At 42.0% G+C, this 14,765-nt stretch overlaps 1 protein-coding gene across 1 annotated transcript in view; it reads left to right on the forward strand.

The window, feature by feature from the left end:
- The window catches only part of LOC142311638 (beta-1,4 N-acetylgalactosaminyltransferase 2-like), a 204,628-nt gene extending 191,415 nt beyond the window's left edge, over positions 1–13,213 (forward strand). The window contains exons 9-10 of the mRNA XM_075350206.1: positions 4,921–5,143; positions 12,481–13,213. Coding sequence (XP_075206321.1) covers positions 4,921–5,143; positions 12,481–12,692 — 435 coding nt within the window. The 3' untranslated portion in view covers positions 12,693–13,213. The remainder of the gene's footprint in view (positions 1–4,920; positions 5,144–12,480) is intronic.
- Positions 13,214–14,765: the final 1,552 nt, after the last annotated feature.

A 14,765-nucleotide genomic window follows, 5' to 3' on the forward strand; every position in this document is an offset into this window, starting at 1 on the left:
CAAGACAATGATCCAAAACACCGCTTCAAATTTACTCAGGCATTCATGCAGAGGAACAATTACAATGTTCTGGAATGGCCATCCCAGTCCCCAGACCTGAATATCATTGAACATCTGTGGGATGATTTGAAGCGTGCTGTCCATGCTCGGCGACCATCAAACTTAACTGAACTGGAATTGTTTTGTAAACAGGAATGGTAAAATATACCTTCATCCAGGATCCAGGAACTCATTAAAAGCTACAGGAAGCGACTAGAGGCTGTTATTTTTCCAAAAGGAGGATCTACAAAATATTAATGTCACTGTTATGTTGAGGTGCCCATACTTTTGCACAGTTCAAATTTTGTTTAACCCCTTCACGACCATGGACGGATATATCCGTCATGGAGCATGTCCCGTTAAGCCCCGCCCCCTGCCACGGGCAGGCGGCAGCGGTCGGCACACATATCAGCTGTTTTCAACAGCTGAAATGTGTGCCTGCTAGCCGCGGGTAGAATCGCTTCCACCCGTGGCCATTAACACCTTAAATCTTGCTGCCAAAGTCTGGCAGCAAGATCTAAATGCGTGCGGCCATGTTTTTTACTTACCGCCGCCCCCACCGGAAGTCTCGTGCGTGATCACGTGACTATCGGTGGTTGCCATCGTAGCACAGGGTCATGTGATGACGCCTGCAGCTATGATGTTTCACTTTCGTTTTCCCTCGGCACAGACCAGAGGGAAAAAGAAAGTGACTGCATCTGTTGTTTACATCTGTATAACTGTGATCAGCAGATAGATAATAGCGATCGGATTGCTGATCGCTATAGCCCCCTAGGGGGACTAGTAAAATAAAAAAAAAAAGTTTTAAACAATAAAAAAAAATAAAAAAACCTGAAAGTTCAAATCACCCCCCTTTCCTCCCATTGACAATTAAAGGGTTAAAAAATAAATAAATATACACATTTGGTATCACCGCGTTCAGAAATGCCCGATATATCAAAACATAAGATCAATTAATCTGATTGGTAAACGGCGTAGTGGCAAAAAAATTCCAAACGCCAAAATTACGTTTTTTGGTCGCCGCAAGTTTTACGCAAAATGCAATAACAGGCGATCAAAACGTAGCATCTGCGCAAAAATGGTACCATTAGAAACGTCAGCTCGAGACGCAAAAAATAAGCCTTCACTGAGCCATAAATCCCAAAAAATAAGAACGCTACGTGTTTAGGAAAATGGCGCAAAACATGCGCCACTTTTATTGGACAAACTTGTGAATTTTTTTTAACCCCTTAGATACAAGTAAACCTATACATGTTTGGTGTCTACAAACTCGCACCGACCTCAGGCATCATACCCACACATCAGTTTTACCATATAGTGAACACCGTGAATAAAACATCCCAAAAACTATGGTGCCATCACACTTTTTTTGTAATTTTTCCGCATTTGTAATTTTTTTGCTGTTTTCCAGTACACCATATGGTAAAACTTATGGTTTCATTTAAAAGTACAACTTGTCCCTCAAAAACAAGCCCTCATATGGCAAGATTGACGAAAAAATAAAAAAAGTTACGGCTCTTGGAAGAAGGGGAGCAAAAAACAAAAACGCAAAAACGGAAAGTGCCCCGGGGCTGAAGGGGTTAAATGCAGATTGCACATTTTCTGTTAGTACAATAAACCTCATTTCAATCCAGAAATATTACTCAGTCCATCAGTTATTAGATATATGAAACTGAAATAGCTGTTGCAAAAACCCAAATTGTTATAAAGAAAAAAGGTTCACATTAATAGGGGTGCCCAAACTTTTTCATATGACTGTATGTATTCAGGAGGAAACTAAAGAAGGAAGGAAGTAATCGGACAAGAGTATTTCCACAACAAGCCAAACAGCACACAAAAGTTCAGTAACAACTAGATCTCAAACCACAAGGACTGGGATCACATAAAGCTATCATCGGCATGGGAGACCAGGCTTCATGCAATGAAACCACCTATAGCGCCACCTGGTGGAAAACAACGGAGTTAGCATTTTTATCTCGAAAACGGAACGAGATACAGAAAAAAAGGAAATTACAAAGTTGTAGTGCATCATCAATTCAATACAAATCGACACCTTGCATACAGAAAAACTATGATTAGAAAGTGTAAAACAGGGTATTACCCTATTATGCAAATAAGTGTGCAACGTGATACCTGATGAAATACTGTAGACTGCTAATAGTACATACTGTACAGTAAATAGGATTGTTCAAAGGTTGCCCAACAGACCTCTGTCACGCTGTTCTCTCTAGCACGACTCATCCGTGTTTAAACGGATGTTTTTTCCTTTTAGCACCTGATGGGTTAATGCTTCTTTGGCATGTGTGCTTGAAAGCACTCCCTCAGGTGCTGGCAGTTACTAATTAGACTGGCCTTTAGAAAGTCCCACTAACCGTCACACAGTGCTGGTTATTTTCATGTTCTCTTGGTGGAGACAGCCTGTGAGAAAGGAAGTGTGGTGTCCTCATTCCCTAAGCCTTCTGCAGACAGTAGAAGTCTGCAGAAGTGATTTTTTTTTTTTCCTTATGTTGTCATATGTTGTCATTTTTGGTACTATCTCCTGAAGTTATCCCGTGGGTGAAGGTAGGGGGTCTTAAGCCAGGGTCCTTGTAGGAGACAGGGACAGGTTGGATGGCCACACCTCACTACCTTCAAGTGTACCTGTGGTTTGAGGGTGAACGCAGGGTTCATAACCGCTAGGGCCAGTGTAGACCCCTGCCCTGGGTAGCGCCCCCCACGGTGTGAAAGCCTCGTGGTCATGGAGCAATATTTTACCAATGACTATTGCGAGATGGTTTAAATCTACAGGGAATGTGGTCGCAATGCAAAAGCCGCAGAGTGGCTTTTTCGTGAACGTTTTAGAGGTGGTCCGTATCCTTCACGTAAAACCATCTCAAAAGCGGGGAAACGTTTGAGGGACACGGGCTGCATAATCAGTCGAACACGGACCCGCCAGCCGGTTGATGTACACTGGCAAGTGCAATGTGAAGATGTTTTAGCATATGCCCTCAACAATCCACAATGTAGCGTACGAGACATCCGTGCACAGTCAGACCTCTCGAAAAGTCGTGTTTTGAGGATCCTGAACGACGCTGGGGCTCATCCATACCGTCCGACACCTGTGCAAGGACTACTGGCAGGGGATGACGAGAGACATTATACGTGGTGCAACTCTGTAATGAACCGCTTGGAGATCCAGCCAACATTCCTTGCCAACGTGATATGGACCGATGAGGCATGCTTCATGCGTAATAACATTTACAGTAGACAAAACACCCATCATTGGACACTGCAGAATCCCAGATGTGTCGTCCAAGTACGACATCAAGTACGCTGGTCGGTTAATGTATGGTGCAGGATTTACAATGACAGGCTAATCGGTCCCGTATTTACATAGTTACATGGTTACTTAGGTTGTAAAAAAGACCTAGGTCCATCTAGTTCAACCTTCCTCCACCAGGGGGCACATTACCAAGAGCACGTTAGTTGAACCTCCTGCAGGATGTGATAACCGATTTTGTTTCTGACTTGCCATTGCTTCAACTCCGGGATGCATGGTTCCAACATGACGGCATCCCTCCGTACAAGGCTGCGGACATTAAGCGATACCTCATGGAGACCTTCCTACAAGTCATTGGGTATGGTGGCTGCATGGAGTGGACTCCATACTCACCTGACCTGACCCCATTGGACTTCTTTCTGTGAGGTCACATCAAACAGCAGGTGTATGTGACCCCTCCACCAACATTGCAGGACCTACGACGACGTATCACAGATGCTTGTGCAAACGTGTCACCTACCATATTGTACAACGTACAGCAAGATACAGTATGCTGTCCAGAGTCCAGATGTGCATTGCAGCTGATGGTGGCCACTTTGAGCATCAAAGATAAATGAGCGCCATATACGTGACGAGCATTCAATATTTTGGAAGGGGTCATGGGTTTCATTATGTGTTTTTACGGCTAACTGTGTCGATTTTTTTGGGGGGGAGAGAAAAAATCTCCTCTCTCTCACCTTTTTGTATTTTATGTTCTTTATTTCATTTATTGAGTAAAGCATCGATTTGTGCTCATTATTGTCTGTCGCTAATATTTTGTTGTTGTTTTATGATTTTTGGCCAATTCATGTAAGCCGACCGTTTTAATTTCCCATCCGTTGCAATTATTGGGGGGACATGTTTTTCCTATCCATCCCCCTTGGTCACGATTTCCATCAGTGAGCTTAGTGACGGTTAAGTGCTCCATTAGTCCGCGTCTCGCAATGTCTCCTTTTTGGAGATCGCGACCATATGTACACGCGTTTTACACATTCTAATCTTACCTTTTCTGTATGCAAGGTGTCAATTCGTATTGAATTGATGAAGCACTACAACTTTGTAATTCACTTTTTTTCTGTATCTCGTTCCATTTTCAAGATAAAAATGCTAATGCCGTTGTTTTCCACCAGGTGGCGCTATAGGTGGTTTCATTGTGTAGTGTATGGCTACTTTACTATACCTAGACACCACTTCTATGCCTATAGCTGCCGCCATTCTCAAGTTAATGGCGGTGGACAGGATATGGATGGACATACTTTATATCCCTACCTTATAATTAGATTGACTCTAATCCCTTTTTCCAAACTGATTAACCTCAAGTTTGATTACCTGTCTTTGTATTGTAGTCTACCAATTCCCTTAATAACCTTCAAGGCTCTTCTCTGCCCAGCTATCGTTCAGATATGTCCTTCTAAAATAGAGCCCAAAGCTGAAAAAGTTTACAAGTGTGGCCATACACCAGTTCCTAACAAAACTCTCAATCTTCAGTTTCGCTGTCGTGTTTTCACATTTTACGCATATTAGAATTTTGTGTATTACGTGCTGCAGTGACTGATGTCCTGGTTGGCCTTTCTGTTATACAGGTTGGAGGAAATGTTGCAGGAAACCATTTCACCTTCAAGTTCATGCTGGAGGATGGTGGAGAGAATGGCGATTGCTTACACTGGAGGGCAGGAGGTTACCATACCATCCCAGGCTTCCCTAATTGCATCTTGACTGGAGGGGTTGTCAACTTCTTTCTGGCCCACACAAACCGAATTCTTGGTGTTGGATTTGATCCTAAATATAGTCGAGTGGCACATACTGGTAATTGTTACGATCTGTCCATGTATTACTATATGCCTTACTGTATATGACCCCCAACATGAAATGTAGTAGTTGCCACAGGTTTAGCTGTAATTGCAGTCCCTTTGGTTCTGGTGTCTAAGAAGGTTTGAAATTTATTTGACACAAAAAAGATACTAGTAATATGAAAGTCACATGGCATGTGTTAAAGATTGTGGGACCAGGAGCAAAATCTGGAAGTTATACGTCCGCTTACAAATTCATCTAAAAATCTATTTTTTTGTACAATGTCCCTTTTATACATCATCATTATTTACTTGCAGGCATCCTGCAATTTAAGTAAACATCGATGAAATGCTCAGATGTTTGCACAAAGAAGGGAAAGACATTTTTACAAAATTAAACTCCTTCATTTTTTCCCCTTTTCGATCCTAAATATTGAGTAGCTACTGTAATCCTATACCAATGGAAATCTTTACTTAAAAGGAACTAGTCACCAGTTTTTTAGTGTGGGAACAAATGCCACCACCTTTTAGGCCATGTGTGCATGTTGCATTTTTTTCTTGCGTTTTGGTTGCGCTTTAAACTGCACCATGTCAATTACAAAATGCATGCATTTTGCTTCCCCAGCAAAGTCTATGAGAAGTCAAAATTTTCATCCGCATGCTTTTTTTTAGGCAGCGTTTTGCTTGACAAATATTTGTCAAAATCGTTGCATAAAAAAAGCAGCATGTCACTTTTTCATTGCGTTTTGTGAATATTTTTGACCCATTGAAATGAATGAGGTGTGTCAAAACACAAGCAAAATGTTTAGCTGTGCGCTTGCACTCCATTTTGGTTGCAATTTGGATCCGTTCTTGTCAACAAAAATGCAGGTCTCTCGGTCTCTGTCTCTCTCTGTCGGTCGCAGTCTCTCTCTCTCTGTCGGTCTCTCCCTCTTCCCCCCCTCTCTCACTCCTTCATATGCACAGATTACTGGTGTGGCACGGCTGTCACACTGCTCTCGTGGCCTCTCCTGCTTCTGAAAGTTCCAGACGCTCATTAGGCTCATCTCATATTCACTGCTTCCCCCGCCCACCGGCGCCTATGATTTGGTGCAGTCAGATGTGCCCCCATGCTGAGTGACAGCTGTCTCACTGCAACCAATCACAGCCGCCAGTGAGTGGGTCCATATTGTGCAGTAGAATAAATAAACAATTTTAAAGAAACAACATGCGGTTCCCCCCCAATTGATATCAGGCCAAGATAAAGCCTCACTGCTTCTGACTGGTATTCTCAGACTGGGGAGGCCTATCATTTTTAGACTGCACCCCAGCCTAAAAATATCAGCCAGCAACCGCCCGGAATTGTCGCATCCAATAGATGCGACAGTCCCGGGACCTTACCCGACTCATCTTGATTACCCTAGTGCGGTGGCAATTGGGGTAATAAGGAGTTAATCAGCCCATAACTGCCATTAAGGGCGGCTTTGCACGTTGCAACATCGCATGTGCGATGTCGGTGCGGTCAAACTGAAAGTGACGCACATCCGGCGTCACTTTCGACATCGTTGTGTGTAAATTCTAGATGGTAGATTCTAGATTAACGAGCGCAAAAGCGTCGTTATCGTATCATCATTGCAGGCTCCGACTTTTCCATAATTATGCTGCTGCGACAGGTACGATGCTGTTCCTCGTTCCTGCGGCAGCACACATCGCTGTATGTGAAGCCGCAGGAGCGAGGAATTTCACCCTACCTGCCGCCGGTGGCTATACGGAAGGAAGAAGGTGGGCGGGATGTTTACATCCTGCTCATCTCCGCCCCTCCGCTCCTATTGGCCGCCTGCCGTGTGACGTCGCTATGACGCCGCACGACCCGCCCCCTTAGGAAGGAGGCAGGTCGCCGGCCAGAGCGACGGTCGCAGGGCAGGTGAGTGCATGTGAAGCTGGCGTTGCGATAATTTTCGCTACGCCATCTATCACAAGATATCGTACCTGCGACGGGGGCGGAGACTATCGCGTGCGACATCGCAGCATCGGCTTGCGATGTCGCAACGTGCAAAGCCCGCCTAAGTCTTAGGTTAATCATGGCAGGCGTCTATGAGACATCATAAACCAATTTCAATTATTAAAAGGTCTATGAGACATCCCCCATGATTAATCTGTAAGTTAAAGTAAATAAACACATACACCCAAAAAATCTTTTATTTGAAATAAAAGACAAAAAAACCTCTTTCACCACTTTATTAATCCCCAAACACCCCTCCAGGGCCGACGTAATCCACATGAGGTCCCACGACGCTTCCAGGTCTACTATATCGGAAGCTCAGCAAGCGGCCATAGAGCATGACCACTCGCTGTAAGCTCCACGCAGCAACTGAAGTGAGTCATGCTATCAACGGAGACGTCACTAAGGTTACCCATGACCACAGCTGGAGTCCTCCACCTCTGACAGCAAATCACCTGAGTGATTGAGGTGAGCCGCACTAACAGAAGTGGCCTCACTCAGGTGATTTGCGGTCACAGGTGAGTCCTTCAACTGTGACTGCAAATCAGGCCGCGAGACAGAGACAGAGCCACGCAATGAGAATGAACTCGGGTGAAGCTCTGACGTCACAGCTGTGGGCCCTGCACTACTGTCTGTGTCGCAGCACTGACGTCAGAGGTTCACCCGAGTTCATGACAGCACACAGAGACAGAGCCGCGCAATGACAATGAACTCTGGTGAAACTCTGACATCACAGCTGCTGGCCCTGCTCTACTGCCTGTGTTATGGCACTGACCTCAGAGGTTCATCCGAGTTCATTCTCATCACCTGGCTCTGTCTGCTGTCAGCAGGCAGTCATGCTATCTATTCTTTCTATCTATTTTTTCTATCTATCTCTCTATCTATCTATGTATTCTAGCTATCTATCAAATCCTATCCTATCATATTTTAGTTCTCTTTTAAAAATGCACTGTCCAAAACACAGCTCAAACGCAGGGAAAACGTAGTGAAAACACATGCGTTTTTACTGCATTTTTTTTTGTCAAACAAAGTGTTTACATTTGTCAAGAGTCTGCCAGAGGGTGCATTTTTGTTGTCAAACCAGAACACAGCGTGCGAACATAGCCTTACAGATCCTTACACAAAGTTGTCTATTGTCTCTTGACTCCCCCTGTACCCTCGCAAAAATATGTTTTGAATTGCTCCCGTGCTTTGTGTAAATCAGATCGTCTGGTCTGATGGACTAAGATAGGAGGAGTAGCCAACACTAGAGAGGAAAGAGATCGTATTCAAAAGGACCTAGACACACTCAAACAATGGCCGAGGCAAACAGAATGATATTTAACAGGGACTAATGCAAAGTCCTACATCTGGGTAAAAGAAATGTAAAAAAAACATTTATAGTATGGGAGGAATAGAACTAGGTAATAGCATTGGGTAAAAGGACTTGGGCATAATAGTAGATCCTAGATTCAACATCAGCCAAGAGTATGGTGCTGCAGCTAAAAAGGCCAACAAAGTTCTGGGATGTATCAAGACAAGCATTGACTCTATTATTATTATTATTATTATTATGATTATTATTATTATTATTCTAGATCAAGAAAGGTAATTATTCCCCTATACTCTGCCCTGGTCAGACCCCACGTGGAATACTGTGTACAGTTCTGGGCGCCCCAATTCAAAAAATACATCGATATATAGGACCACATCTAGAGAAGGACAACCAAGATGGTAGAGGTCTGCAAACCATGTGATATGAAGAACGGCTAAAATAACTAGGAATGTTTAGTTTGCCAAAAAGAAGGTTGAGAGGAGACTTCATAGTGGTCTACAAATAAGTAAAAGGAAGTCACAGTGCAGAGGGAACTACCCTATTCTCATTAGCACAAGGAAGCAATGGGCTAAATCTAAAAGGAAGGAGATTCAGATTAGACATTTGGATAAACTTTCTGACAGTGAGGGCAGTCAGACAGTGGAACAGGCTGCCACAGGAGGTAGTGAGCTTTCCATCAATGGAAATCTTTAGGAGGAAACTGAATAAACATTTAGCTGGGATGATTTAGGAAAACCTGCACTCGCAGGGGGTTGGACCCGATGGCCCTTGAGGTCCCTTCCAACTCTACCTTTCTATGATTCAATGAAATCAGGAGACAATAGAAAATTTTGTGTAGTGTAGTTCAGGAGCTGGAAAAGGTGATGGCATTTGTTCCCACACTAAATTGCTGGTCATGGGTTTACTTAGAGAACATTCAGCACAATTTTGTAGTATAATGTAAAGACATGGCTGTAGTGACACTGTAATACAGATTACATTATTACCTTTGGTGAAGAAAGCCACTTTGTTGTTCTTTAATCACTTTTTGAAGCTTTCTGCTAACTAGCTTTTGGTGCACTTTGGTGGGACTCTACACTGGGTCTTTTCCTCCCTTTTTGATTTCCTAGCCCCTCTGCCTACCTCTGGTCTGTGAATTACCTGCCGCCTGTTTCAAATCTCAGTAGTGACCTTTTATTCACAGACCGGAGGCCGGCAGAGGGGCCGGGAAATCCCAGACTGGGAAGAAAAGATGTTGTGCAAAGTCTGGCCCCTGTGAGCCTAAATCTCATTAACAGAAAACTTCAAATAGTGATTAAAGAAGAACAGAAAAGTGTATTTCATGGCCAAAGATATCAATTTAATTAATATTACAGCACTGTTGTAGCTTTACCTTACATTACAAAATTGAGTTTACAGGTTCGTTTTAAAGAGAACCTGTCAGCAGGTTTTTGCAACCTTATTTGAGAGGAGCATGATGTAGCCAAAGAAACTCTGAATCCAATGATGTATCACTTTGTGTCACAACTGCTGCACTCAATAAACTATCAGTTTTTAGAATTAGGAATGCAGCAAAGCTCAGAAAGTTAACTCGCCCACACCATGCTCTCTATGTACAAAGTATATAGACAGTAAGGTGCTAATCAAAGGGGAGGGTGCATGGTCAAACTAGTGTAGTCCTGGCAATGAAAATCCCAGGTGACTTGAAACCCTGCGTTATAGGTAAACAGCACAACAGAGTAATTATTGACACAATGTTGAACTCTGTGTGCCAGCCTCTATCTCCTGCTATCTTCAGAGTACAGGAAGTATAATAGCAGGTCTGCTAAGCAGAAAATGTAATGCCCAATAGTCCAGAAAATAACAGAAATGCAGCAGGGACTAAAACTTAACTTTTACTAGTAGCTAGATAAAATCAATGATAATAATAATAAAGTGCTTGTGCATAAATTGTGCAAACAACAACAAAATGCCACATGGCAGCGCATAGGCTTGATCTCACCCAAGCTTCATCCATGGGCAGGACTGCACATCGGTTCCAAGGTGAGAGGTCACAGGCCGGAAGGATAAGGTGGACAGGTATACTACAAACCCTGTCGTGCCCCGTGAATGAACTTCCACCCTGACAAGGGCAGCACCCAAATAAGATGTCTGCCCCGCAACCAAAAAACAAACAAATAGCAACCCATTAGTTTCCAAATCCTGACCTCATCACTAACATTTTTAGTAAGTGGCGTGACATTTGATTTCCCAAAATCATTTGGCATTATCATCTATAGGCATGAAATTTGAGAATATTCTTTCCAGACAGCATTCCAAACTATTGAAATATCCCAAACATTTCAACGGATCTATATGAATCCAGGGGCTGTAGGATATTGTCTGCAAATAGTAATTCTTTACTGTAGTTAAAACCAAATATTACAGACCTGCCCTATAATAAATCTCCACCCATATCTAGTTCTCTCTCTTCTATTAATAGGTCTGACAGTCTTTCATTAATTAATAGTCTGGCCGTGAATTCTACTGTACAGTAATTAAGCCATTTTAAAACTTTGGCCAAAACCCTACAAATCCTTGGGCCTAGGTTCCACTAAACAAGAGTATTACTTTCTCAAATTTTCCGGCACCCATTGAATATTTTTACCCAATCTATTCTGGTTGTCTCATGTGGATCATCCAGTCATAAACCCAGCTTGGTCTGTAGTATCAAATTTTCCATCACACGTTTTAATTCAATCGCTAGTATTTTAGCCAGAATCTCAACATCCATCCATATTCAGTAAGACGATGGGCTGATTTGAGTCCACAAGTATAGGACTAAACCCTAAAGGCTGGTGTAAACATAACTGTAATCACGTAGATAAATGAACAAAATACTTGTTCAGTGGGTGATCAGATCGTTAATGCTGGCATTAAAATCATAGTTATTGCTAGCACATTAGCCTGTGGATACCAAAGATGTGCTGCCAATAACAATGCTATTGTAGGTGCGCACAACACTCATGTTAATGACCGTTCTGTACACATACAATTCTGGTCTTTCTGACTAGCAGTCATTTAAAATGGAATCTGTCAGCAGGTTTTTGCTATGTAATTTTAAGACAGCATGTAATGTTTATCACACAGATTGCACACTGTGTGCAGTTGTTTACCTGCACTGTTTGTTTTAGCACCAGGAAATTATCATTGTTAGACTAGATCAGCTAGAGCACCCTGTCTCTACCGGACTTTGTTCCTGCTCCTCCAGGCTGTCTCTCTCAGGCGCCAGCTCCATTTGTCATACCCATCCTCACTAGCTGCCCCTGCCTTATTTTATCACGGGGCACCAGCATAGTTCTGTATATTTACCCTAACTGCATAACCCTGCCACAGTCTACCTCAGGATAATATTACCTTGATAAAGGTCAGTTAGTCCAGGACGCCCCCTGCTGTGATTAGCATCTCACCGTCTATAGACATTGTATACAGAGAGGCTGGTATGGGCGATGACAGGTATTTCAGCTTTGCTGCATTGCTAAATCTAAAAGCTGTGTCAGAACTGCTGCGGCCAGTAAACTAAGGGATACATCATTGAATTCAGCGTCTTTTTGCTTACATTATGCTGCTCTCAGATAAGGTAGGAAAAGCTGCTGACAGATTACTTTTAGTGGCCTGTGTAATAAGCTTTTACATAGTCGGAGAGCCATCCTTCAGTGGCCTCAGTTGGCGGGTGTAAATGCTTTAAGCAACAAAACAATCTGGGCCTTCTTAATAGATATGAACAATTGACTTGCTCCAATACTTTTCTCATAGGTCAGCAATATGGTCTGGTAGGATTATTTCCTTGAATTTATAGTCTTCAATGGGACAAAGTGCAAACCTGGAGCGTTCTCTCCTGAGGATGCAGCCATGGTCGTCTTCTTTTATAGTTATTGGTAACTCTTTGGTTGATGCTTAAAGTGGATCCTAATGCTAAAGCCCCCTCTTCCGCGCAAAGGCACTTGTTTTTCCTAGTCGTTGAAAAGTATTAATCCCTACCTTTTTGTCTTACACACTATTGCCTTTCTTTCTTAAATATTTTTTCTTGCACTTTCAGAGTTCTTCATAGATGCTTTGGGACATTTAAAAGTTGCATCCTGCAATCATGTTTCTATTGGACACCAGATTAATGAAACACCAAAAGATAAAGCATTGGAAGAAATTTCCAAAAAGTACAATTCATTCAGGCAAAATACAGCAGACCAAGAGAGATTTAAGCTGGGCTTACTATACTTTAAGAATCGGCTGAGCTGTTTTATCAAGCACTAACCTCTCTACAAGAACGATATCTCTTGTAAATGTAAGGGAAGTGGAGAATGGTGGTCATCGCTTTCCCGCCCCTGAAGAAACCAATTTCGTCCATGTTGTGTAGTGTGTATTGTGTACTGCATTTTCGTAAATATTGTGTCATGTAAAGGTTAATCCATGTAGATGATGTATAGTGTATTTGTGTGTGTATATATATGTTTTTTTTAATATATATATATATATATATATAAAATATATGCTGTACATATATCCATAATGTGTGTGTATATACTGTGTGTGTGTGTGTGTGTGTGTATACAGTCAGGGCCAGAAATATTTGGACAGTGACACAAGTTTTGTTATTTTAGCTGTTTACAAAAACATGTTCAGAAATACAATTATATATATAATTTGGACTGAAAGTGCACACTCCCAGCTGCTATATGAGAGTTTTCACATCCAAATCGGAGAAAGGGTTTAGGAATCATAGCTCTGTAATGCATAGCCTTCTCTTTTTCAAGGGACCAAAAGTAATTGGACAAGGGACTCTAAGGGCTGCAATTAACTCTGAAGGCGTCTCCCTCGTTAACCTGTAATCAATGAAGTAGTTAAAAGGTCTGGGGTTGATTACAGGTGTGTGGTTTTGCATTTGGAAGCTGTTGCTGTGACCAGACAACATGCGGTCTAAGGAACTCTCAATTGAGGTGAAGCAGAACATCCTGAGGCTGAAAAAAAAGAAAAAATCCATCAGAGAGATAGCAGACATGCTTGGAGTAGCAAAATCAACAGTCGGGTACATTCTGAGAAAAAAGGAATTGACTGGTGAGCTTGTGAACTCAAAACGGCCTGGGCGTCCACGGATGACAACAGTGGTGGATGATCGCCGCATACTTTCTTTGGTGAAGAAGAACCCGTTCGCAACATCAACTGAAGTCCAGAACACTCTCAGTGAAGTAGGTGTATCTGTCTCTAAGTCAACAGTAAAGAGAAGACTCCATGAAAGTAAATACAAAGGGTTCACATCTAGATGCAAACCATTCATCAATTCCAAAAATAGACAGGCCAGAGTTAAATTTGCTGAAAAACACCTCATGAAGCCAGCTCAGTTCTGGAAAAGTATTCTATGGACAGATGAGACAAAGATCAACCTGTACCAGTTTCTCAAAATAGAAAAGGCCCAGCTAGAAATAAAAGTCAGGAAAAATGTATTGGATTTATGCAAACTAATTCCTGCATATGATCCCAAGGTACATGTGTGCAGAAATTCAGAAATATTTGAAAGTTTTGCTGAAAAGTTCAATTCAACCAATGATGAGAAAAATCGGACTTTCCACATGTGGTTGCCAGTACAATTTTTCAGACAGTTAGCATTAAAAAAGTCTTTTGAAAATGAGGGATGCTCAAATGATATCGATAGGCTGAGAAATCTAATTTTTTGTGAAAGAAATGAAGAATGTCCACATCATGAGATGCTGAAGGAATTACAAATTGGACAAAATGAAGGCACGTTCACGTTCATGTCCATTTTTGAACGACTGTATAAAACAGTCGTCACAAATGTGAATCCAGAATGTATAATTCGCCAAAAAATTCAGATTTTTGGATGCTAAAACCTGCATTATTGCATTGCAGAAGAAGTCCTTATTTGAATGCACAAAATTTTTTGATTTTGTAAGAATTTATCAAAAACAACCAGAACGTAAAGTAATTAATGCTGTGATACCAAATAAGGTGAAATTTTATGAAAAACAGCATCACCTTCTCCAAGATCAATGTATTACTGTGACAAAATCTATGAAATTCGTAGAAAATTGCATCTCAGCTACAAGCCATATGAGATGTCTTGTGCAAATCCTGTTCTCTTGTCTCCCACGAAGCAAAAGATTGTCACAGAATCTGACACCCAGAGACAAGTGACTTCTAAAAGGTTTGACTGTCAGAAAGAGGTGGAAGCCTCTGACAATGAGGTTCTCTCTTTCACACAATGTAAGATGAAAGCCCAGTCACACAACGTTTTCAGGCAATACAATAGTTTTGAGATGGCCATGATGGAAAACATTTTTGAGGAAAAAATTTAGATTGCCATTTAGAATT

The sequence above is a fragment of the Anomaloglossus baeobatrachus genome, chromosome 5, assembly GCF_048569485.1.
Source record: "Anomaloglossus baeobatrachus isolate aAnoBae1 chromosome 5, aAnoBae1.hap1, whole genome shotgun sequence".
Taxonomy (NCBI): Eukaryota; Metazoa; Chordata; class Amphibia; order Anura; family Aromobatidae; genus Anomaloglossus; species Anomaloglossus baeobatrachus.